Raw genomic sequence first — 25325 nt, 5'->3', positions numbered from 1 at the left:
ATTCACTAAATTATATGAATGCAGGGCAACTCCCCCATTTTCTGAATCACTGGTCCTCTACTGAGTAAGCAGAGGTAAGCTGAACAGCACTATGGAATGAGATGAGATCATCTGGGAGAGGAGCTACTGTCTAGGAAGAATGCACAGGAAAACTGGAGAACAGGAAGCTGCCATACTGGATCAGAGCTGTGGTCCGTTTAGCCCTGCATCACGTGTCTAACCGTGGCCGGTACCAGTTACTTCACAAGCAGGTGAAGGAAACCCTGAAATAGGCAGTTAAGGAATAACCTGCTCCTGAGGAACACTTCTTCCTAACCTGTATCACTTAGAGAAGTTGGCTTATGCCTTGAAGCAGGATCTCTTACCCTGCCAAACTTTTTGGATTTATTTATGTATGGATGTTTAAATCAATCAACACTAGGGCATTGAACAGAATGGAAAGGAAAGGGAAAGAATGAAAAGTGAGTCCAAAGCATACACATGTCAGTTACATGACGTATTATTATTAATCATTTGATTGTAGCACCTAAAAGCCCTGGTTATGGACCAAGACCCACTGTGCTAGGTGCTGTACAAACAGAGAACCAAAAAGATGGTCTCTGCACCAAGGAGCTTACAATCTAAGTATCTAATTGAGGGGGTTTCAAGTACATCTTTTACTTGTCCCTCCTACCCAGATGCCTGAGTTAAGCACGTGATCTTGCACACTATGTATGTGGTGCAACAGCACCGAGCATGAACTGAGAATTTAGCCTGTGCACTTTTTGGTTCGCTTTGCAACCTTACTGAAGAGCTCTGCTGTGGATGCACCCACCCTGTTCCCTTTCCTCTCACTGTCCTGCACATGCATCAGAAGGTGGAATTTTGCCCTCAATTTTTAATAGATTATTTTAGCTATTTAACAGATTATTTTAGCGGTTGTGACATGGGGCACAGGCCCTAAGATGCTATGGCAGTGTGTATGGGAAGTTTACACAGTGCCTGCCTGCATTACACCTAGATCTAGCTGGTGCAACTGCTTCACGCTTCTCTGTCTGCTTAGAGCTGCCAGAGTCTAGCTGCTCATGTGCTGGTGGCCGAAGGACATAAGAGGAGATGCCCTTGGACAATAAGGAAATCTGGAAGCCCGGCCATATGCAGCTGCAAATCATTACTGCGATTTCGCCTTTGGTCTGGCATACTCACTGAGCTGCAGTGGATTGATCATGCTGTGTGTGTCTGTCAAGAGACTGGAGAGTATCAATATGTGAGACACTCAATACTAATGGATTTTGTGATCTAATTCTCAATTGGCTGCTGTGGTTTCTTGCGGTTTGGGGGCTGCAAGTTCTATTCTGAGTTTTGAAGACTTTGTGAGCCACATTCTGCCCTTAAGCACACGAGGCTCACTCGGAAAGGGGGAAGCTGGGTATCAGGGACTCAATGGAAGGTCAAGGCAGAATGGTTTAAGGAGTGGAAGGTGGGAGATTCAGCAGTGTGCCTTACCGCTGCATCCCCTAGTGCTTGCAGCTGATAGTAGCCGAGGGCGTCAAAGGTGTGACCGAGTCCCTTTGTCTGTCATTCAAAGCATTGCTAGGCCCATGTCTTGCCTTGCTTGGGGCAAAAAGTAAGAAGCTTCCTGCACACTGATTTTCCCTCAGGAAAAGCAGGCCAGAATTTCACCACAGGGAACACACATCTCGTAGCTGTACTATGCAATGTAACTCTTATATCAACAAAAAGAGTTCTTTAAAAATGAATTTAATTTTACCCAAGATGTATTTAATGTCTTCCCCCAACCCCTCCGGCCTGCAAAAAATACAAATGAATTTCAAGTGCAGTGAATTCATACAGCAGGAGAGAATTCTGATCAGATGGACAAGATCTAATGATTTATGATGGCAAGTCCAAGGAGAGACACTGTTCTTTGATTTTCAGAGCTGAAGCTTTATTCAATTAATAGCACACTGATTGAGGGGACTGAAACATTTTTGGTAAACACTAAGGATTGTGCAGACAACACACTTTCTCTATATCACTGTAATGAGGAACAGTTCCACTTTAGCAGTAAGCATAATAGAAAACCATTTCTTAATGGACCACTAAGTCTCAATCTGCTGTGCTGCAAGACATGAGATGAAAACATGCTTTGGTTAAATAAATCTAGTTAAATTTTTGGAAATTTAATAGTGAGTGGCTTTGTGCTACTGGAAAAATGTATGGAGGGTTTGAATCGGTTTTCACTTCATCTTTAGCCTCTGCTCCTGTATGTATATCCACAAGCATGGACCCCTGCAGTTTCACAGGAGTGTGGGAAGCATTGTATAGATCAGGGGCAGAGTTAACAGATTCTGATGCAGGATTAAGAATCAGAGTGGCAGGGGGAAAATACCCACTACCTTCTTATCAATGTACACATATTGCAGATATCAGGAGCGAGCTGAAGAACTGCAATTCAATTCAGTGAAAGAGAATGGGATGTGAATTTAAATATCATGACAGAGAAATCTCAGCTTCAAATAACACAATTCCAGAGTACTCTGAGCGCACAGACACACTGTGTTTTGTTTTAATATTGGGCTATTTTGTTTCATTAACAGTCACAGCCTGTTAAAATCTTCATGTACAGGCTGACATTTGTTTTGTTTTCCAACTAGTGAGGGAACTGTGCCATGTTCCGTGGGAATAAAAATCCATCTGAAGCTCTTCTAGAAAGCAGCAGAGTTTTATATTTCTACTAGGCCTGAGCTGATAGGTCAGGCCAAAGGAAGGGATCAAATGGTAAGTATGACTGACTACTAATGCTTCAGTGTTTCTGCTACACTCCCCAGTGAGCTATCGAAGTTTCTTCTAGGCTCACTGATAACACATCTACCATAGGTATCACATCCATATTTAGTGGTAAATCTGATGAGTATCCTTTAGACTCATCTGTGATACCTATAGGTTTCTGACCAACTAACTGATTCAACACCTGTCCTCCTAGATTTCTTCCAGTGCTGTTGCAGCACTTCCTCTTCCATATGACCATTCCCGAGTTCCATTTACACAGAACCAGAGCTGCTAACCCTTTTTAAGCCAGAGAAAGATGTGCTAAGAGTAAGTAGAAGAAATTGCTCCTTAGGGGCTGCTGTCAAACTCAGTGAGATCCAAGACGGCCTCTTCTACCTCGAACACAAGACACAGAATTCAGCTCAGAAATAAAGACATAGGTGTGTGTTCCTGCCTTCCCATCTTCCTTACCTTGACTCCACGAGGTCCTGGATATCCAAGTGGGCCCTGAGGTCCAGTTGGACCCTGTGATTTAAAAACAACAACAACAAAACAACATTAAGATACAGCAACGGTGGAACTTTTTGATAAACTGTCTGTCCTGAACTGCACAGGAAAATGCATGGCTGGCTGAACAGAAGGCATTTGGGAGGTCGGCTGTGCTTAGAAGAGGCTATGGAAACCTAACTTAGAGATCACGTTGCTCTGTGGTCTGTGATCTGCGCACAGGACAGAAGACAGTATCTGGCTGATGAATCTTGCCCATATGCTCAGGGTTTAGCTGATCGCCATATTTGGGGTCGGGAAGGAATTTTCCTCCAGGGCAGATTGGAAGGCCCTGGAGGTTTTTCGCCTTCCTCTGTAGCATGGGGCACGGGTCACTTGCTGGAGGATTCTCTGCTCCTTGAGGTCTTCAAACTACAATTTGAGGACTTCAATAGCACAGATATAGGTGTGAGGTCTTTTTTAGGAGTGGTGGGTGAAATTCTGTGGCCTGCATTGTGCAGGAGGTCAGACTAGATGATCATAATGGTCCCTTCTGACCTAAATATCTATGAATCTATGACAGAGAGAGGAGACACCAGCTGTGTGACGGCTGTAATAATTAGCTACAAAGAAAAGGTTTTCTACACAGGATCCGCTAATGATTCGCAATGGCAAAAGTGACTTCTCTGCTTAGTTTCAGGTAGAGCAGGTTGAAGCTGAATTTCGAAGTCATGATGAAATTTTTAAAAAGAAAAAAATCGTTGAAATGTTCACAATTCTTTTCTTGCCTTTTTCTAACCAACTGTAGAATCGGTCCAAATTTTTCAAAATTCAAGGTGTAGCATTGTCAAATTTGAAGTAAACTTTAGACAGCCAAAATTTTGGAAAAAAAGGAGGGGAAATATTTGCAGAAAATTTTAATTTCCCTTTTTTCCCCTCAACTAGCTCTAGCTTCAAGAGTAATAAAATAGGAGCAATGCAGGGTGCTGCAACAATTTGTATCGTGGGGGTGCTGACAGCCATTGACCCAAACTGTAGCCCTGTGTGTAATGGAAACCACGTCAAGCCAGGGCATGCTGCAGCACCCCCAGCACCTCTAGTTCCAGCACCTATGGAGCAATGGAATAAAATTAAAAAGTGAAAATGTAGACTTAATGGGTAAAACGTTCAAAAGTGCCTAAGGAACTTAGGGGCCCAAGTCCCATTTGAAAAGTGATTTAGGACTTTCGATGAGATTTAGACTTGTAAGTTCCTGCATCACTTTTGAAAATGGGACTTAGGAGCCTATGATCCCTAGATCCAGAAAACTACAGACAATGAGATCTTTTCTAGAACATGTGGAATAAACTCCCAAGGGAAGCAGCGGAAACCCCATCATGTGGCACATGTGAACCTAAATTGCATGAAACATTAGCACATGTGCAACGTGGACCAATCCTTCATGTACAAGGAGATGCATTGGATGCCATCACAAGTCTAGCTTGGCTCTGATTTCTAGGACTGTTATGAATAGAGCCATCATTATAAGAAGATCCACTGGTTGGAAGCTTTCAGAGTAACAGCCGTGTTAGTCTGTATCCATAAAAAGAAAAGGAGGACTTGTGGCACCGTAGAGACTAACCAATTTATTAGAGCATAAGCTTTCGTGAGCTACAGCTCACTTCACATCCGATGAAGTGAGCTGTAGCTCACGAAAGCTTATGTCCTAATAAACTGGTTGGAAGCTGAAGCTAGACAAATGTAGACTAAAAATAAGATGCAAATTTGAACAGGGAGGGTCATTAACAACTTACTTGGGCATGTGATGGATTCTCCATCACTTGAAATCTTTAAGTCAAGATTGGATGTCTTTTTAAAAGATAAGCTGTAGCTCAAACAGAAGTTATGGGCTTGATACAGACATTTTCGGGTGAGATTTTTTGGCCTGGATTTTGTCGGAGGGCATACTAAGATGATCATAATGGTCCTTTCTAGCATTCAGAGCTATGAATCCATCTAGTCATCACTGACTCCAAGGGCTGAATTGTAGTTATTGCCAAATCTGGATGGACACACTTCACGGTAACTTTGTAAGTACCTTGCACCATCGCTAGAGTGCCGTCTTATGACTCGGTACATCAATCACATTTTCAACTGAATTGTTTTCTTTTGCTCAACTAACTGAAAAAAATACTCTTCCATTTCTGTAAGAGAGTTCTGGATAATTTCTCCCAGCCTGACAACCAGGCTGAGCTGAAGGATCTATGCTTCTTGGGGTCTGTTGGAGTCTCAGAACTCGTGCTAGTGTCAATTGGAACAAATCTAGCAGCACAAACACTGCTCTGGGATCATAACTGCTTAAGCAATAACTCATGGAGAAAGTTATAGCCTGGATCTGGACTTTTACCCTGACACCTGCTGACTTCTGGATGTTTGCTAAATGTCTCCCAGCACAGCGAGTGAGCGCAGGGCAGTTGATTGGGTTTTAACATTCTACAGACACGAACATTTGAATTCCTAGCCTCACGTGATGCCAGCTGGAGGAATGGCCGCCATCAAGGTGACAGGCATTGTTTTCCTGCTCTGCACGGTACCCAGGCAATGCTAGGGTGAGCTTCAATCAAACTGGACTGTACTCTAATAAAAGACTTTTGACAAATGTAATGGTTTTCAGCTGAATGGGACGCAGCAGGAACACAGATGGTAGATCTCCCAGACAAACTAACAACCATATCATTCAAGGACTCTGAGCAATGTTTTCTAAAATATTGTTAAAGAGGGATTTTGACATGGGGGCAAACTAGAAAGAAAAGAACATTAATTTTTTTAAAAAGTAATTTTCTGCATTCCCTCTGCAGCACTGAGGATATTTATTTGTGTCTGATTAACAGCTTTCCCCTTCACAGGTTTCTTTTGCATGTTCGGGAAGCTTTTCAGTGCTGCTTGCCAGGAAAGCTAGGCTGGACAATGCTGCTAAGAGATCTCTGGTGCAACTACACATTTATAGACAAGCTGAAATTGTCCCATGACTCCTTCCTCCTCATCCCCTGTGGTCAAAGTCACAAGTGAGAAAACAATCAAAACGCATCTTAGATTCTGAAGGTTCAGGAAGGAAAAACGTCCAAGTTCATCTACATTTCTAAATGAGTTGTAAATCTCACTAGATCACCATTCCTGGGGCATTTCCAAACAGAGAGTGGGAGGCAGGGGTAATATTTCTGTTCTTTTGTTTCTAGACAAAGCCAGAAAGTGAAAGAAGTAGAAAGAACATTCAAAGAAGCAAACAGACAGTTCAATTGGACTTGGTTTAGGAGCAGGGTTGGTGGGTCTCATTGGTGTTTCAAAAACCAGTACAGCCAAGTCATGTGACCGTTTCCCAGCACATGTTTAACAAAAGTTTTGCAAGCACAGCTACGTCCGTTAGAAGTGTGAAACACCCCTCACCCCCCACTTCCCCATACACTCTTTATCTGACATAACTATGCTGGCAAAAGCCCTAACGTAGATGCAGTTATACCGGCAAAAAAGTCCTTTTGCCAGTCTAGCTTATTTCATTTGGGGAACAGGTATAAGTTATGTTGGCAAAAGAACTCTTGCTGCAATGAGCTGCATCTCCACGGAGAGGGTTTGCCGGTATAGCTCTGCTGGTACAGTACCAGTTTGCAGGTATAACTGTCTGAGCAAATCCTTCCTAGTGTAGACAAGGCCTCTCTCCTTCAGAACTGACCAGAGCGCTTTAATGCCTCCAAGGCAATGAAGTCATCTGCTCAACGTCTAACATTGCATGGGGATTAATTTCTTCCTCCATGTTCAGTGACACTAAATAAGAATGATGAGGGTCTGGTTAACACATACCTGACTCCCCTTCTCACCAGGAGGACCTTCTTTGCCAGGATGACCCTATTAATAAAACAAATAGACAAAACAGAGAGAGGAGATTAATAATCAGATCACTGCTTTGGAAACTGACCATCAGTTTTGATCTATTTCCAAGGGGATCCTTACACATTAGTGAGCACTTACTCATGCGAGTGGTCCTGTTGAGGTCAACTGATCTACTTGCATGAGTGCTCACCAACATAAGGGGACTGCAGTGGAATTCTACTTTACGCTGCTACACCACCTTGCATCTGCACAGCACAAGGTATTTTGCAAATATCAATAACATTTCACAACACCTCTGCGAGTTGGGCAACTAGCAGTGTATCTATTTTGCAAAGAGGGAATTGTGGCACAATGCAGCTAAATGTCACACCCAAGGCCATGCGACAGTCCATGGCAGAGTCAGGAATAAAACTCAGAAGTTCTGGATTCCACTCCCGTGTTTTAATCACTAGGCCACTTTTGTTCCTGATATTTGCTGTCATTAGGTTGGTGATGAGAAAAAAATCCAGTTGTACAGTACTGGAGAGTATGTTGGGAAGGCTGTGATGGTCAGATCTCCACACTGCAATCATTTGCTGGTTACTGGAATCAGCTGCATGATCTGATGATAAACACTCAGTTAACCTGCATCCCCACTGCATGCTGACTGTCTGGACACTGGTCAGCTTTCTTCTTGGGCTTGGGCGCTGAATAACCCAACATCCTGTAGCTTCCAACACATTCTTATTCAGTGTCTTTAGAAGCCTTTTGTTGAGATTTCTATCGGTACAAAACAAAAGTACCATTTTCCATCCTGAAAAATTGCTTCTCATCAAGCACAGTGCACTAGCGAAGCATTGTGAAGAGCCAATGAGTGCCTTTGCAATGGATTTGCTTACTAACGGACCAAACACATTGCCAAGGCAAAACATCCCTCTGGGGTTTGCAGTGTCAGCACAAAGACATTAACCTCTTAGCTGTGGCACCTAATGTGTATTCATAATCTTTTCGTTTGAAAGGAACACGAGGGCACCCAGACCACACCACAGGTTCTCAAAGCCCTAAGCACCTCTGCAGTAAGTAGGTTTTTCATCAGCGAGCTCCTGTCTGAACATGCCAATGACCTTCTTGCAATCACTTAAAAACCATTTCCCAAGATCACACTGCATAAAGGAGAACGTCAGACCAGCAGGATTTCATAGAATCATAGACTATCAGGGTTGGAAGGGACCTCAGGAGGTCATCGAGTCCAACCCCCTGCTCAAAGCAGGACCGATCCCCAATTTTTGCCCCAGATCCCTAAATGGCCCCCCTCAAGGATTGAATTCACAGCCCTGGGTTTAGCAGGCCAATGCTCAAACCACTGAGCTATCCCTCCCCTAAAAGGATCGGATTTAAAAAAAAAAACCCTCCCTTCATATACTCACAAATATAATGCTGCTACTTTGATAGCTGAAGGTGCCCTGATGTAGCCAGATATCTAAAGGACATCAACAGCACCCATGCACACAATTGTGCCTGCACCGACTTGCTCATTTCTAGATCTATCATAGGTGCAGCGGTGGGTATCAGTGGAAGTCCAGGCTGAGGTCTAAATCTGCACGGTACGTAATATCATCACCCATTTCAAAAAGTGCAGTTCCATTACCAGCCCTGGGATCAATAATTGACAAGGGACTTCACTGGGTCTGGCAGCAAGATGCCATATGATTTGGGGGATTTTTAAAAGGAATTTAGTAAATGCCATATATCTTTGGAGTCCAATTACTACAGAGCATCTGGGCATCTTGTTATTCCTTAATGCTCACACTTAAAACCTGCCCTAGACTATCTTCAGGCTACATCGTTCCCCATGAGAACAAATGGAGCCGTGTGTGCACATTGAAGAGGATATATGACCCTTAGTCTACATAAAAACTGGACTGGACAGATTTTATAACTGAGAGGCTCCAATGGAGGCTGCTCTGAGAATTTCACATGGAGAGCAACAGCCTTATAGATATTCTGTACTGTTGAATCAGCTAACAATTTTATGAGACAGATAAAATTCCCCGAGTGGGAAGGATAATCCCCAGATAGAAAAATGTAATTTTTCGGCATGTTCTGCATTTATGTTCAGGAATGTAACCGTTTAATGTTTGTTGCTCTTAAAATCGGACGTCTCCTTAGAGTGTAAAAAATCAGATCTAGTTTAAAGGCCAGGGATTTTCAACACCAGCCTCCAAGAACAGATAATGTTTAAAGTAGGATTATCATGAGGCTGCTAGAAGAGAACTCTCATGTGAAATTCAGGTTGCTCTTACTAGCTGCATTGCAGAAGCACTTAGGGTACGTCTACACCGTAATCAGATGCCCATGGCTGGCCCAGACCAGCTCACTCGGACTCAGGCTAAAGGGTTGTTTAATTGTGGTGTAGGGCCCAAGCTCCAGCCCAAGCCTGAATGTCTATCCCACAATTAAACAGGCTCGTAGCTCTGCAAACCTGACTCAGCTGGCATGGGCCAGCCACGGGCTTTTAATTGCAGTGCAGACATATCCTTGGTGTTCTAAGCTCTACAGGTGGGGATTGAGACAGCAACTGAATTCAGACCTATGGTCCAGATAAAAGGGTTCATTTTTATTCACAGCATGCATCGCCCCCTTTACAGGGACTGGCTTGAGATGCACTCACAGTGCTAGTGCTCTGTCCAATACACTTAAGCATGCATTTCAGCCGAGCTTCTGGGGTTTCGCAGGATCCATAGTGTGCGTTAAAATGACGCCCATTCCTCACTCACAACATTGTTTACTGAAAATGATTATTACTGGGGCAATCCTGAGAGCTCCTGAGCGCTCTCCGCTCCGGCTAGAATCAATGGGAATTGAAGTAGGCGCACAACACGCCTAGGGAAGAACCAGACTGGTAATGTGGGGCTAGAGGAGAACCAAACGCTGCAACGTGGCAGAGACGTTTGTGTAAATTCTGACTGGGGCCTGATCTTGTAAAACCTTGAGCGCTCAAGATCCTACTGAGCTCCCAAGGTGGCTGGGTGCAATAGTGATGCAGCATCAGGTCCCTAGGGGGTAAGCGGGGTGGGGTACCTTAGGAACAGACTACTTACCGGAGGGCCGTCTGCACCGGGCATGCCAGGAAGACCAGGTTTACCCAGGGGTCCCTAAAAAATACCCAGAAACAATCAGAATCACTGCAGCAACAAGTGTCCCCAAGAAGTTATTAAACACCGACAGTCAGAGAACAAAGGGCATCATGTTACAGGCACATCTTTTGCTTTGTCTGAACCTGGTCTCGCAAATGTTGTATGTACAGGTAGATCCTTTAGAAAAGATGCAATGGCTCAACAAGCAGGGCCTGACCCTGCCCCGCCTTTCACACCAGTGCAAACTGAGCGCAAGGCTGGTACAAAGCACTACCATCCTGCCTGGGCAGCATTTTGCACTGATGCAAATGACCACACAAGGTGCAGGGTGCTGGAAAACTGGGCCCACAGAGCATAAAATCACATAATAGAAAAACAAACCATTATGACAAATGGAAAAAATGGGGGGCGGGGGGGACTGCCCTATCTGCCTCACCTTCTCATTTAAATGCAGTTGTGTTACTCTCCTTTAATAATAGGAATCCTGATCCCTTGACCACGTCAAGGAGTGGCTATACTTACACAACTTGAGTGTGTGACTCCGCAATTAAACAAGAAATGCCTTTGTCCTTTAAAATGATAATCCGTTCTGTTCATTTTTCTCCTGGACAGCTTTTGGTCAATGATCCCATAATACTGTACAATAAGGGGAATTCTCATGTTTGGGTAAATGATACATGCCAAGGAAGTCAGTGGAGTGGGAATTATGCAAATGCACTCAGAAACATGAATTAGTCCCGTCATTCCAGTGGGCAACATTTTGCCTGATTTAAAGTCCAGGGTGCTGCATGGGTGGGAGGGTAGAATTTGCCCAGTGAGAACAGTACATTAAGCCAAAATGGAAACCCGGTGTAACTTGGCCCATCTCCCAGGGTGAAGGTCCTCATTAAATTATCTGAATCCCCATGCTCTTACAAATGTCCCTTTATATCTTACAAATGCTGTCCCTTTATACATCTCTGCATATTTAGCCTCAGAAACAGACAATTTAAAGTCAACTCCTAACATTTTATACAGACTGTCTTCAAAATGTTTCTCTTAAAATGGGACGTGAATACAAATATTTTGAATTAGAGACAAACTCTGTTTCCTCCTCTCTGCCCTGTTTGGAGCAGGACAAATTAAACTTTCAGGCATACAGCTGTAAACAGATATTGCATGAGGCAAACAGGAGTATCTGAGGAGACAAATGCATATTAATGGCAACAGCTGACTTATGTTACAGCTGCAGTGTATTAACATACTTTATTGCCTGGTGGACCAATTGCACCCTGTGGACCTGGAAGACCCTGTGAAAAGAAAAAAGGTAGGGGGGTTAAGAAACAAATTAATCATTCCAAATTTATTTTGCAACACCTCAGTGTAGCATCCTTCTAACACTTTCAATGACTTGGTATTTCCAATAGTTATCGAAATGTCTCACAGAAGATGCTAATACTTCATTTTTAGATAGCTTATTTCATCCATAGAACAAATGAAGATAATTAGGATGAAATTCAATAAGGACAAATGCAAAGTACTTCACTTAGGAAGGAACAGTCAGTTGCACACATACAAAATGGGAAATGACTGCCTAGGACGGAGTATTGCAGAAAAAGATCTGGGAGTCATAGTGGATCACAAGCTAAATATGAGTCAACTGTGTAACACTGTTGCAAAAAAAGTGAACATCATTCTGGGCCGTATTAGCAGCAGTGTTGTAAGCAAGACATGAGAAGTAATTCTTCCGCTCTACTCCGTGCTGATACGGCCTCAACTGAAGTATTGTGTCCAGTTCTGGGCACCACATTTCAGGAAGGATGTGGACAAATTGGAGAAAGTCCAGAGAAGAGCCACAAAAATGATTAAAGGTCTAGAAAACATGACCTATGAGGGAAGATTGAAAAAATGGGGTTTGTTTAGTCTGGAGAAGAGAAGACTGAGTGGGGACGTGATAACAGTTTTCAAGTCCATAAAAGGTTATTAACAAGGAGGAGGGAGAAAAATTGTTCTTCTTAATCTCTGAGAATAGGACAAGATGCAGTGGGCTTAAGTTGTAGCAAGGGAAGTTTAGGTTGGACATTGGGAAAAGCTTCCTAAATGTCAGGGTGTTTAATCACTGGAATAAATTGCCTAGGGAGGTTGTGGAATCTCCATCATTGGATATTTTTAAGACCAGATTAGACAAACACCTGTCAGGGATGGTCTAGATAATACTTAGTCCTGCCATGAGTGCAGGGGACTGGACTAAATGACCTCTCAAGTTTCCTTCCAGTGCTATGATTCTATGATAAGAATTGTTTTCAAGATGGGGAAATTGAGGCACCAGAAAGGGATGTGACTTGCCCAAGGTTAAGGAGAAGTTCAACAACAGCACTGAAGAATACGTCCCCAGGTCTCCTGACTCCTAGTCCAATAGCCACCGGCTCCCACTGCTTCCATAATGAGCACATTAAAAATCAGAGATGACACTGAGCAGCACATTTGGATTTAGAACCAGATAACTGACTCCCTCAGTCAAGGAGATGCTTGGATCTGGCTTTGGTCCATCACAGCAGCAGAAGTCAGCTGGAAAATGTGGATCCAGAATGAGGTTCAGTTTCACTCTTCAAGCCCTGGAGGTTGTTTAGATTTAGAGCCCAGGCTCCGCCTTTAGGAAACGTATTTATTGCTAGTCAATACTTTGTGTGATGTCCCATCTGAACCACTCTGCAGGTCAGGGCAAAGCGCATACAGAACTATAAACCCAACTCTTTCCTATCGAGGAGAAGAGCTGTTTCTTGCCTTACCTGAGCACCTGGATTACCCTGTTGTCCTGGTGGTCCTGGCTCACCTTGAGGACCCTGCCAGGAAGCAAAGCAAGAGCTGAAAGAAGCTCATAACCATAGCAGTAATAATGTCCATCCATAGTGTTATGGCCAACAGTTATATACACTTCAATTCATGCTAAAGCAAGGGAAATGAATTCTCGTGCGATTAGGTGTAAACTGACTATTATTGCAGGGGTCCGGAAGGGATTCTTCACTCGCAATTGTGGAGGGCTGTGACTGCCTATCTCCAACGCACAGCTAGTGGCCAGTGCTAGAAACAGAACACACCAGCTACCAAATGCTATTGAGTTCATTATTTAGCCACAGAAACCATTTTGTCTTAGATTTTATTTGTGCATGCTGACATGGAGGGTAAATTTATTTAAATCACAACCATAATCAAAAAATACTTTGCTCTTAAACACTTATGTATTTGTGTAAAAGTATGTAACCCTTCATTCAAGGATTTGACAAACCAAATAATTAATCCTCACAGCCCTGTTATGAATCATGATCACTGTATTTACTTCAAATGCCACAGCAAAGTGATGAGAACAAGATCCCACAGGCTGTGTTTGGCAAGGCCAGGAAAAGAACCCAGGAGTTCTGATTGCCAGTGTCCTGGTCTCACAACTAGACAACAATCCCTCCCTTCCCCCCCGCCATGGTAGTCTTCTCAGGGGAGGCATTATTGATGGATGAAGGACCATTGTAGAGGACCAAACTATACAATAATCAAGTCCAATTTAAACCATGCTTCAGCTTTGTACTGGCTTCTCTGCATAGAGGTGAATTTGACTCATGTAACTACAAAGTCCACAATGTATATAGTTTCTTTCTTGATTTAATGATTATATTTTGCTGTTTGGTATAACAACATAAATCATGATGAAAATGTTTGATCTTCATAGAGACGTAATATGTAATTTCATTGCAAACTATAATAAATTAACATCCATTTACCATGGAAGATATTCTCCATGGCCTCTACTGGTTTTGAAATCAACAGGGACTAAACAGTGATTACAAATCTAATGTAAGATTGACTATATGGAGAGAGAGAGAGAGAGAGAGAGTGTATGGGGATAGATGGAAGTAGTGAAGACTTACCACATTCCCCTTTGGGCCTGTTTGTCCATCCATACCAGTCACACCCTGAGTAGGGATTAAAAAAAATAAACAGCATTAAATTGAGAAAACATCTGGCTCTTTTGAGCCAAAAATAGCAGGAAGATGCAGTAAAAATTAATCAAATACTCTGTGGCCCTCTGGACTAAAAGGAACAGCTGAGTGGAAACAGAATGTTTTCCTAAAGGTGACTGGCAAAGCAGCTAGTGCCAAGAATTCATGCCAGGTTGTTGGATTATTTTGTTTTGTTTGGTTATTCGGTTTTGGGGTTTTTTTTCCAAAGACCATTTCAACATTTTTTCCATCGGTTTTACGCCTGCAGAGAAAACTCAGCACCATTGTGCAAATGCTGTATATTGACTGTAGGAAGATTATTTCTGAACAGTGGACAGATTTATAGAAATGATGGGTAGATAGCATATTAGCACATTAGAAGACAATGGATGAAGTCGGAGGAAGCTATGTTAATTTACACCAGGTGAGGATTTGTCTCACTGTGTTTTGATGGTGTTATTGCTGAAGGCTAGTTGAGAGCCCCACAGAGATGCTGCAGTCCTTTAGGAAGTGCAGCCTCGTCCATCGGCAATGAAAGGAATTTATATATGGAAACCAGGAAAAAAAATTCAGCTTCATACATTCACAGAGTACCATAGGTAAGTCTGTGGCATCACGGCTCACAGCCAATCAGAAAGCACCAGCTGGGGGGACCAGCCTTCGACAGGTTGATTCCTTGCACAGGACCAGAGATCGGTTTTTATTGGGCACTCTTACTAAATAAGCCACTTTAGGGACCAGATCCTCAACTCCCTTCAAGTCTCAATGGAAGTTGAAGGCCTCTGAACTCACTGACTAAGGGTGTCATGGCCTCTTATAGTGGCTGGTCCATGAAGGGAATAATTATCTATAACTGTTGCCAGTGAAGGGAGTAACAGCTAGAGGCATTGCGTGTTGACGTCTTGGGGATCAATCACCCATGACGATCTCTAGAGCTGGTCCTTACACCAGCACTTCATGGAACAAGGAGCCTAAGACAGACGACGTGACTAAGCTCTATCTCCTTAAAAGGCCTGACTGAAAAGCTGCATGCTCTTTCCTTGGATTTAGCTTGAAAAACGTGAAAAAAAACTGTATTAAACCAGGCTTCAAAAGACTCAGGCACGAGTTAATAGAAAAGCCACAGTGGTAATAAGTTATGTTCTTCCTTTTAACTTTGGCCTAGATGTTTAATTTACTCTATGGGCCAAATTCCACCTTGGTATGCATGGGAGTGACTCCACTGACGCTGGGCTCAAAGCAGGGCTGAATATGGCCTTAGAGTTTTAACCCCTTCTTTATACCTCCTGCTTTCACAACACAGATGCATAAAATCATCCACTTGGATTATCTGCCTGAGTGCCTCAGTGGGACATGCTAGCTCTGACTGGAGAACTCAGCAGAACTTGTTGAGCAGAACAGCAGAAACAGCAAGCCTGTGCAACTTACCGGCGGTCCTGAGGGACCTGGTGGCCCTTTTGGTCCCAGCAAACCTCGGGGTCCCTGCAGGTGGAAACAAATATGCTTAGAAGCACCAATTATGAAGAGCCCAACCCAAAGCCTTTCTGAGGTCAATGGAAAGGCTCCCATTGACTTCAATGGGCTTTGGCTCAGGCCTTAAGAGAATCGGGGGAAAAAAATATTGCCCAGCCAAAGCCTTCATAGCACCTTCCTTATGGTCTGTTCCTGAGTGGTTCTGAGCACCCTCTGCTCCCACTGAAATCAGTGAAGGTTGATGTTACTCAGCATCTTGCTGGATCACACATTTTAAAGCATGTTCCACAATAATACATGCTTCATATCTTATTTTATAAATTGATGTTGCCATAAAATAGAGCGGAGGTCCCCAATTTGTGAGGTGTGCCCCTCCTAGGGGGCATCAGAACATTCAGGGGCACGCATCTGGGACCCAGGCCATCCCCCACAGGGGTGGGGGGAGGGAGCGCCACCCTGCTCCCAGCCCCAGCTGTGGCCACAGCCTCGGCCCCTTTACCCCTGTCCGCATCCCCCCTCCCGGAGCCCTGGACCCACTCCTGGCCCCAGCTCTGTGGGGCAGCATGGATGGGGGCAGGGGGGGCATGAGGTATAAAGTTTGGGGACCACTGAAAGAGAGAGAGAAAGTGTGTGTGTGTCTGGGATGCTTTTTCAAAAAAGGTTAGCCATCACAGATGGAGACATTTATTTTTCATATTCGAACAGGGCCCACTTTAACCAACTTTCAAAGTAAATCACTCCTGTTCCTGCACTCTCCTGCTGTGGAAGCGAAGCAATGACCTACAAAATACTTCAGAGCAAATACTGCTAGGTGGACAGTACTGTGTGAAATAAACTCACACTGCTCAGGCAGCACTGGGGTGGGTGTTTCAAATCTCACTGGATTTAATTTGTGCCACTGAAACTCTATTGGCCTTGGCAGGGCTGGAAAAAAAGCATTCAGTCTCAATTGTATATTTCACTTGTATTTCCAAAAGGCAAGCCATCCTAGTCAAAGGTAATAAACGACTCGTGGTGTTTACCTCACATTTCTGACTTTTCACGCTGGGAGGCATAGTGGCAACTTCAGGGAGTTATTGCGTTTGAGTCTTGTATTTAACAGGTAAATTACCAGGGGTGGAATTTCCAAAGGGACCTAAGTGATTTAGGTCCACAAGGCCTATTGGGAGTGATACTTGTGCTCCTAAAGCACTTGGGCATTTTTGAAAAGCCCATCCTTGGAAGCTAGTTTTCAAAGCGAGGAATCTAAGCTCAGCTCTCAGACAGATCCCTAGGGAGACAGACTGGGCATGTGGGTCTGTGGAAAGCCTCATTTTTAAACCTACGCCCTCTGTTACATTAGGGTACAACTACCCAGAAATAAAAGCCACCACGCTCGGGGGAAGTGACTCGGGCTCCCAGGGCTCAGGCTGCGAGCTATAAAATAGCAGTGCAGATGTTTCGGTTCAAGCTGGAGCTCAGGATCTGAAACCCCACAAGTGGGGAGGGTCTCAGAGCCCATAAGCCTGAATGTCTATACCGGTATTTTTAAAGACGCAGCTCGAGCCCGTCAGCTGACCCAGGCTCTGGGACTCTCTGCCATGGGGGTTTTATTGCTGTCTAGATGTAGCCTTCGTTACCGGTGTTCGTTCATTGTCATGGACAAAAACTATGTTTGATTGACAGACAGAACAGAAGAGTTAAAATAAAAGATAAAACATGATAGTTTTTACCATTAAAACAGAACACATGGGCCTGAGTCTGGAAAGACGTACGCTTAAGCACAACTGGTCACTAATGTTACCACTGATCGTCTGCATACCTTGGCAAGGCTGGAAAATACCCATGTGCTTAAATCTTTGCATGCCTGGGCCTCCCAAAAACAACTCCCTTGACTGAATTGGCTTCAGGAATTTTAACAAATGACAGCAGAATGGAATTAGATGCCTACAGGAACAAATTCTAAGGTGCCACCAGTAAAACATAAAGGGCCATACCCTACCATCAAAATTGGCACTGGTTTTGATGGGACCAGGATTTGGCTGATGGCATTAGGAGATGTCCATGCAGATTGGGGAAGTATATTTATCAGCCAAAGTTTCTTATATTATAATTTCTACTTACTCCCGACTGGGCCCTCAGCCACTTTTTTTCTTCTACTCATTTAAAAATAGTTTCCATGCATGCTTTAGACATGTATTAAGGAGATCGCTAGGTTGATGAATGTTTCCAGAAGTTAATCAGACATCTCATGTATAATTTAGTCCCAATGAGTCTGTAAATGCCAACCCTCTCCTTTCCTACGTTCCCAACATTTCTCGTCAGTTACTCTGGTATCACTAATGTGGTATTTACAACAACACAACAAGACAGCATAAAAGCAAAACTGATGGCATACGATAGGTAATTCACATCCCTTTTAATACAAAGAAAACATGCTTTGGACACTAGAATAAGCTGATTTTAATGAAATGACAATTTCATTGCACAGAGGCATCTCCATATTGTCAGAAAAAGTTTTTGTTGTTGCCAGTGAAGTCAGGATTATTTGGTGCCAGGAGCAACTGTGCTTTTGGACCTCTCAAATGGGCAGAAATTAATTCTTGGGAGAGCTGAGTGAATATCGCAAAACATTCTCTAGCAATATTGGTTTGAACTTCTACACTGCATTTGCTTTGGTCACATTAGCATCCCCTTTTGGTCTTGTCTACAATAGGGAATTCCTTCCATTGCTAACCCCGGTCCAGCAACTCCCAAGTTAGCAACATCAGGAGCCTTAGGTCTTTATCTTGCAAAGATCTGCAGATGTACTTTCCTTTATGCCCTGTGGGTGGAATCCTGACCCCACTGAAGTCAACGGCAAAACTCACAGTGGGACCAGGATTTCATCCCGTGACTCCAATTCACGGGGCATCATGCTAAGTATCTGTGCAAGCCTTTGCAGTACCATGGCTTTAGTGGAGGTGGGTTGGGAACTGCCATTAGCATTTTAAGCGCCATGCGGTTTGGCCCTACTCTGAGCAGGGTTAGATGACACAGTGATGTCTAACAGCCAATTTGTATCTGTAGTCTCAACAACCCAGACAAGGCCCAAGTGTTCATTTTCCCCAAATACTTGTGTGATCAAGTTTTTCCGGCATGAATGCCCTGGAAAAACAAATGCTTAGCCTGTGTGTGCTTGAATACTCATTGAAACCAAAGCTTACATACACTTTCCATGAACCATTCACTCCACAGCCAGGCTAGAGGAGTTCTGCTCATCCGACTTGACCAATCACTGCTAAGCAACACAGCTCAAATTCTGGACTTTAAATTTTAACTAAGGGGCCACTGAGGAAACAAAACTACTGAGAAGTTTAGCTGAAAATGTCTGAAGAATAAATAAATTGGAGGAAATGTGTCTTGATTTTTCAAATGGCTGTGAACAGGAGAGACAGAACAGATCTGCAAGTGACAGCTAGAGTCCAATGTCTCTTCACTGCCTTGAAGATTTAATCTAACACACTGTGTAGCACTATGTGACTATCTGCCACTATCCCTGCAAAGCACAGCACTAGCCATAGGAGCCCTGGACTACAGAGTTACTGAGGTGCTGCAGAATGAGATGCCCACATTTTGAACTAGCAAGTACTTACAGGTTCTCCAGGTAGACCTCTGGGTCCAACTTCTCCATCATCACCCTATTTGGCCGTGGAGGGGAAAAGAGAAAGAGAGAGAGAGAAAATCAGCTACATTTCAGTCACTTCGTAGGTGATTCACCCTTGTTAAACAATAATCACATACAAAACCAACTTCCCTGGAGTAATAAAATGGTAATCGTGCATAAGAAAGACCTCATAAGCCTGGAGACTAATGTCATGTGTGCAGAATTTACTGAAGATTATAAATCCTATGAGGATGTTTCATAATTCATCTGTTTGTAAAAACGGATTTTGTTAACAGATGAGATATTGTAGGAACACTTCAAGGATTGTGGATCAATAAGCAGCAGATTTAGTAACTAAGTGAATGGAGGAGCCAATACAGAAAAGCCAGCATGGCAATTAAATTTAGCCGAACTAACCTGTTGGCTCCTTAGATTAGAGAAATTAAAGATGGGATGATTTTTAGGTCATCTACTCCATCACCTACCAATGCACCATTGTTCCCTATAGAATATTCTTCATTGCTTTGTCCGATTCATTTTTAAAATTATTCAAACAATGGGGCTCCCTCCAGTTCATCTGGGAGTCTATTTTACAATCTGATGGATATCACTCTTAGGAAATCAATATTGATATTCATCTTAAATCCTCTTTTAATAAAATTCATCCCATTATTCCAAGTCAGACTCTCTCTGTGTCATATCCCCTTCCCAAACAATTCCTCTTCCCTCTTGGGATTTAAGACTGATCACATACTCAGAGAGAGTTAGTGTACCTCCTTACATATTGTTCAGCTGACGGACAATAATAATACTTAGGTCTTTTCAACTCCAAAGCACTTTATGCTTAACTAATTAATCCTCACAAGCTATCAATGAGAAAGGTAGGTGTTATGCCTGTTTTATAGAGGAAACAAACAAGTCACTTGTCTAAAGCTAACATGAACCATTCCAGAGGTGGGATTAGAAACCATTTTAATGTTTGGCCCCCAGCGCAGTCTGGAACTCCTGTCCCTGAGCCCTTGTTGCATTTTACTAGCACTTACCGAAAAAGGGTAAGTAGGTAAGTGTATTTCACAAAGAAAAAAAAATCATTCTAATATTTTTTTGTGAATTTTTTTTAAAAACCTGTCAATTTTTCTGGCAAAAAAAGAAAACCTTTTGGAAAACATTTTCCAGTTTTTATCCCTTCTCTCGACCTTCCTCCCCAATAATAAATCTCTTTTTCTTTTCCCACCAAAAAAGGGAGATAAAAGGAAAAATGCAAGAGAAGGGGGGGGGGGAACTCAACATTGTTCAGGTTTTCAATACTAGTAAAAAGAAAAGGGAAACACTGAAAAATCCAAACATTTTCCACAAAAAATCTTCATTTGGGTGGGGGGACGGGAGACACCAAAATGGGTTTCATATGAAAAATTTCAACCAGTTCTACTTCATTGTGAGCCCCGTTCAGTGCCATTGCTAGTCCCAGCTGGAATTAACCAGTTAAAACAAGTGCCAAACAGAGAACATGATCAGAACCATTGTAATGCAGGCTGAGTCATGAGTATATGTTTTAATGTTGCATGGATGCAGAATTCCAGTCTACCCCAAGACCTACAGATGCTCTCCCTTCATTTAAGATGATCAGGATTTTGCATTGAATAACACACCAGCGCTTGCTTGCTCTTTGTTTTCATTACATGTCTGATATCACACCTGCTTCTTGTTTACAGGGCATAGTTCTGAATTCAAAAGGAAGCTGTATTCAGAGATAAACTTACCCTCTCCCCGTCATCTCCAGGTGCTCCTGGTGGACCTGATGGGCCTGGATCACCCTAGGAATGTAAGATTAGAATCAGCCACTTCAGGAAATCCCCAGAGAAGCCAAGCCGATTCTCTTCTCCCTCATGATGTAAAGCAGGTGTGAGGGAGAGCAGCATCAGGCCCCACCGCTTTGCTCCCCAACCTTTGTGGGACCAGGTGCTCAGTTGTTCCCCATCTCCTAGTACACTCAAAAACCCGTTAGAATTATGGCCACTACTCCGTAGCCATATAGGACACTATTTATCATGTGCACACATGTGATCCATCAGGCAGAGGAACATCCTCAACCCACATCCGTGGTGCCCTTTTGCCACGGAACAGGGAGAGATTGTGTCCCACACTTGCCTCTCCAGTCCCACACTTCTTGCGGAGATAGCTGTGCTTCGTCTCAACCTCCTATCTTCCCAGTCCATGTAGGGGAGATCACAGGGCTTCAGGAATGGAGGAGCAGATTGTGTATGACATCTAGGTGGCGGGTGCGGGGAGGGAGAAATGTCACCATAGCCTCTGGAGGCCACCAGGAACTGGGTTGTATTATGGGTATGCAAAGGTGGGGGCACTAGTGGTAGCGTGAAGAGTGCTAGATGGTGCTCTGCGTGTGACACTTCACAAAACCTAGGGCCAGCCCTGTCCTCCATGATCGGTTTCACTAATAATGACCATGCCTCCTGAGCTGCCCCTCCCTGATGTGAAACTGGCAAGAAGGAAACCATCCCTGCCCGAAGAACAGCTGCCTGTTCCCCCACCAAACAGGGATATCGTGTTATCTGAACATCCCTGTAACTTGAATTAACTTGGGGTTTTGGGGGGGATCCCGTTGGGAAATGCCTTGTGACTGACACATTTGCTATCATCCAGGGCTAGAGCTTAATCTCAGAGTCCTTTCTACAGTATAACAGCAGCCTCAGAACTCACAGGGCCTGCTTCACTGGACTAGCACAATCCATCACAGACCTTCCCCATGACATCTCATAATGGGTACGAAAACCAGCCAGGGTGTCGAAGGTACGCACAGCAGCTTCTCGGAGAACAGGGACCTTGGCTTTGCTGCATAGTTCCCATTCCAACCCAAACACATCACAGCATTTTCTAGCTGGTTAAACACTGCCCTTATGCGCTACCTTTCCGCCCCACCATAGCATGTAATCACCATGTAATCTCCTCCACTGCTAAAAACACTCCCCCCTTGCTTTAGAAAGTAATGGTTACATTCTTGGGTGGGGGTGGCGGGTTGCCTGCCAAAAGAGTTGGCTTCTTGCTTAACTGCAAAGCACACAGAAGAATCCCATTTTTTGGGGCTGCCTTTCATCAATAACAACACCATAAAAGCAGGTTTTGTTTCTTGCTTCTTTTCTACTTTTCTGGGGTTTGTTACCTCCTCCAAAAAGTCTGCTGGTTTTTTTTCCCCCCTTCGATGTGCCTTCAGAAGCTCTCAATGGCTTCCCGCCATGCGGACACTGTGGTTGGATGTGTTTTTATGACATGTCCTATGCACTCCTACAGAGATCTGTCATCCTCTTACAACGGCCAACCCATGATGTCTCCCTCTTAGTTCTAACCACACTCCACACAACTCCCAACAGACTCAGAACACCGTATCACTCCCCTACTGGTCCATTTGGGAGCTCAATAACCTTTTATAATGTTCCATAGCCATTTTGTTTGTTTTTTTCTCTTTTTAAGATTGTCGCCAGGATGCCGTGGAAATGAGAACTTACCCTGTGCCCCTTCTCACCAGGCAAACCAGCCAACCCATCAAAACCTCGGTCACCCTACAAGAAAAGACAAGGTCAGTCCAGATTTCTGTTCACTGTTGTACCCCTTTCCACTTTGATTAGTCTCTGGGCCAAGGAGGGATCGATTTTATCCACAGGCATTGGACAGTGTTTCAGCTTCTTATCTCAGCCCCAAGGACTTCAGAATTAGAGATGAAAAAGTTCCATGATGCCATCTTACCCATCTCGCCGATTACTGCCATTGTACATGTAATGATTTTTCCAGCCTATCTTTGTTTCTCAAGCAATGTGGCTTCCACCAATTCTCCTGGGACAGTATTCTACTGCCAAACACATCCCCCTTTTGGAAAGTTTTTGCGATATTCAGTCCACATTTTCACTGTCTAAATTTCATGCCGTTACTAATCATAACCCCTGGGTAGCAACCTAAATAGCAACTTTCCCATGTCCATCAGCACCTCTTCAAATTCAATCTCTAAGCCCCCTCAGAAAGCATCCCACCTTTCTGGCCAAAGCTTTCCCTGTAATCCTGCTAGGGACTCAAGGGGAAAAAAGAAACGAAACAGGAAACTGAGTTAATAAAATTAGGATCAAAGACAAGAAAGTTTATGGTCTAAGAAGGAAAATAGATGGATGTTAAATCTGATTACTTCTCTTTGGAGTTTAAGTGGATGTTCCTTTCAATAAAGTGACTGAGGTTTCTGGTCTTACTTGAGAACCAAGTGGAAAGAAAATGTACATCATAAAACTCCTATCCATCTATTATTCAGCACCCTGGGTAGCCTCTGCCCTGCAGAGGTTCATCATTCGAAGCTGGTGGGATTTATCCTGTGCAAACAGAGCCTGTTGGAGGATCTCTCACAGCAGCACTTATCCATTGATATTTTAATTGATAGGAAGAAGTTGTGTGTAGGACTAAAGTTGGGAATTGCACCACTGAGCTAAAACAGAGACGTTCCCATGGATCAGTTCAGCAGAGACTTGGCTATGCTGGAACAAGCCCCTGGGGTCTGCAAAGCAGAGTATATAAGTAACCAGTCACCTCACCAAGGAAAATCACCAAGGACTGTGGCTTAGTCATCTGTCACCGTAATGTACTCTATAGTGCACCAGCAGCTGACCCCTTGCAATCCACCCTCTTGTCCACAACCTGCTAGACAAATAAAAGCAGGGAGGAAGGAGGGCCTTATGCTTAAAAAGCAACGATAAATTGCCTGAGCATCCATGGGCAAAACACACCAGGATCAGAATTTGAGAGGAAAACAAAAAGGGAGTGCTGATTTTGGGTGCTTTCATATACGATGCTGGACTTGGCACACCTCACCCATAAAATAGGTTTTGTTATCCCCGTGTAAGTGCTGAAATTCCTTGTCCCCAGCCACATAGTAAACTAACAAAGTTGGGAATCCAGAAATCCTGTGTCCCATTCTGCTCTGCCAGACATGCTCTCTTGCTAATTTAACTTATAATGGAATTATAGTTGCATGCCTCTCCTCCTGTTCTCCATCCCTATACTTTATAAGCAGGAATAGTCTGTAACGCCAGAGCAATTGAAGGATAAATCCACCTGGCAAGCAATTGAAGTTGCCTACACAAGATACATGAGCAGTAACAAGATGGCTATTTTTTTTGGTCAAGTTCTAGAGTGCCCCTTGAAGTCCGCCCACAATAGAATTAGTCACCATCTCGGCTACTATTCATTATTCTGGTTTTCATGTCTCCCTGGCATTCACTCCTCTGAGGACAGACAACACTCATTAATGCACACTTTACTGGATAAATGGTTTGCAGACTCCTTTCTCTGTATCAAGAAACTCCCATCTATTCCAGTTTTAAGTATCTACATAATAAACTACTTAACATTTCTAACATACGATTCCTTGGGCAAACTTCCTCTGCATTCAGTTTGGTGGAACAGCTTCTTTCTTGCTTCCGAATAGTACAAGATCACAGGGAAGTACGGGATTTCATCTCATATATGATATTAAAATTTCACGACACACTTTGTAAGTTTCCTTACCCAGTTAATGGGTACTTTTCTGTAGTTTGATTTCATGACGTTTTCAACTGCTCACTGTGTGTTTTTCATAATTGGGATTCCAAAGTCTTTGCTCTTCAACCACACACACAGAGGGAGCATATTTCTTACTCAAAGGAATTTTTTGGTTTAACAAACCTTGTACCAAAAATCTCTCATTATTGTTGTCTGACCCTGGTGACTCATTTCCACCTCTAATGTTTTGAGCCCATGATTATATAGACACTGCTGGACCTTTCCCTTCCTAGTGGACTGAATTCCTTCTGTCTAGGGTCCATTTGGTTTGTGTTTGCCAAAGCAGATGTGAATGCAAAGAGCATACAAATGCGTAAAGCTACCTTTGGTCCTGTCTGCCCTGGCATTCCCCGGGCACCATCGCTGCCAGCACGTCCCTGAAAGAGAGGAAAGGCAAATCAAGTACAAAAGCTGAGCAAGACCACAGGGACATCTGCTCTTTGGCTT

The 25325-nt window shown here is 43.5% G+C and overlaps 1 protein-coding gene across 2 annotated transcripts in view; it reads right to left on the bottom strand.

Annotated features, from left to right (window-relative positions):
* Positions 1–25325, bottom strand: part of COL5A1 (collagen type V alpha 1 chain) — a 248110-nt gene that overhangs the window by 73342 nt on the left and 149443 nt on the right. For both annotated transcript variants that reach the window (XM_084649659.1, XM_084649658.1), the window contains exons 17-27: positions 25202–25255; positions 22808–22861; positions 21047–21100; positions 19276–19320; positions 15617–15670; positions 14117–14161; positions 12986–13039; positions 11462–11506; positions 10182–10235; positions 7072–7116; positions 3223–3276 (exon numbers count right to left, since the gene is read on the bottom strand). In XM_084649659.1, coding sequence (XP_084505785.1) covers positions 3223–3276; positions 7072–7116; positions 10182–10235; positions 11462–11506; positions 12986–13039; positions 14117–14161; positions 15617–15670; positions 19276–19320; positions 21047–21100; positions 22808–22861; positions 25202–25255 — 558 coding nt within the window. The remainder of the gene's footprint in view (positions 1–3222; positions 3277–7071; positions 7117–10181; positions 10236–11461; positions 11507–12985; positions 13040–14116; positions 14162–15616; positions 15671–19275; positions 19321–21046; positions 21101–22807; positions 22862–25201; positions 25256–25325) is intronic.

This window comes from Lepidochelys olivacea, assembly GCF_965140295.1.
Source record: "Lepidochelys olivacea isolate rLepOli2 genome assembly, chromosome: 16".
In the NCBI taxonomy this organism is placed as follows: Eukaryota; Metazoa; Chordata; order Testudines; family Cheloniidae; genus Lepidochelys; species Lepidochelys olivacea.
Note: the sequence above shows the minus strand (reverse complement) of the source record. Positions and strands in the feature narration are given on the sequence as shown.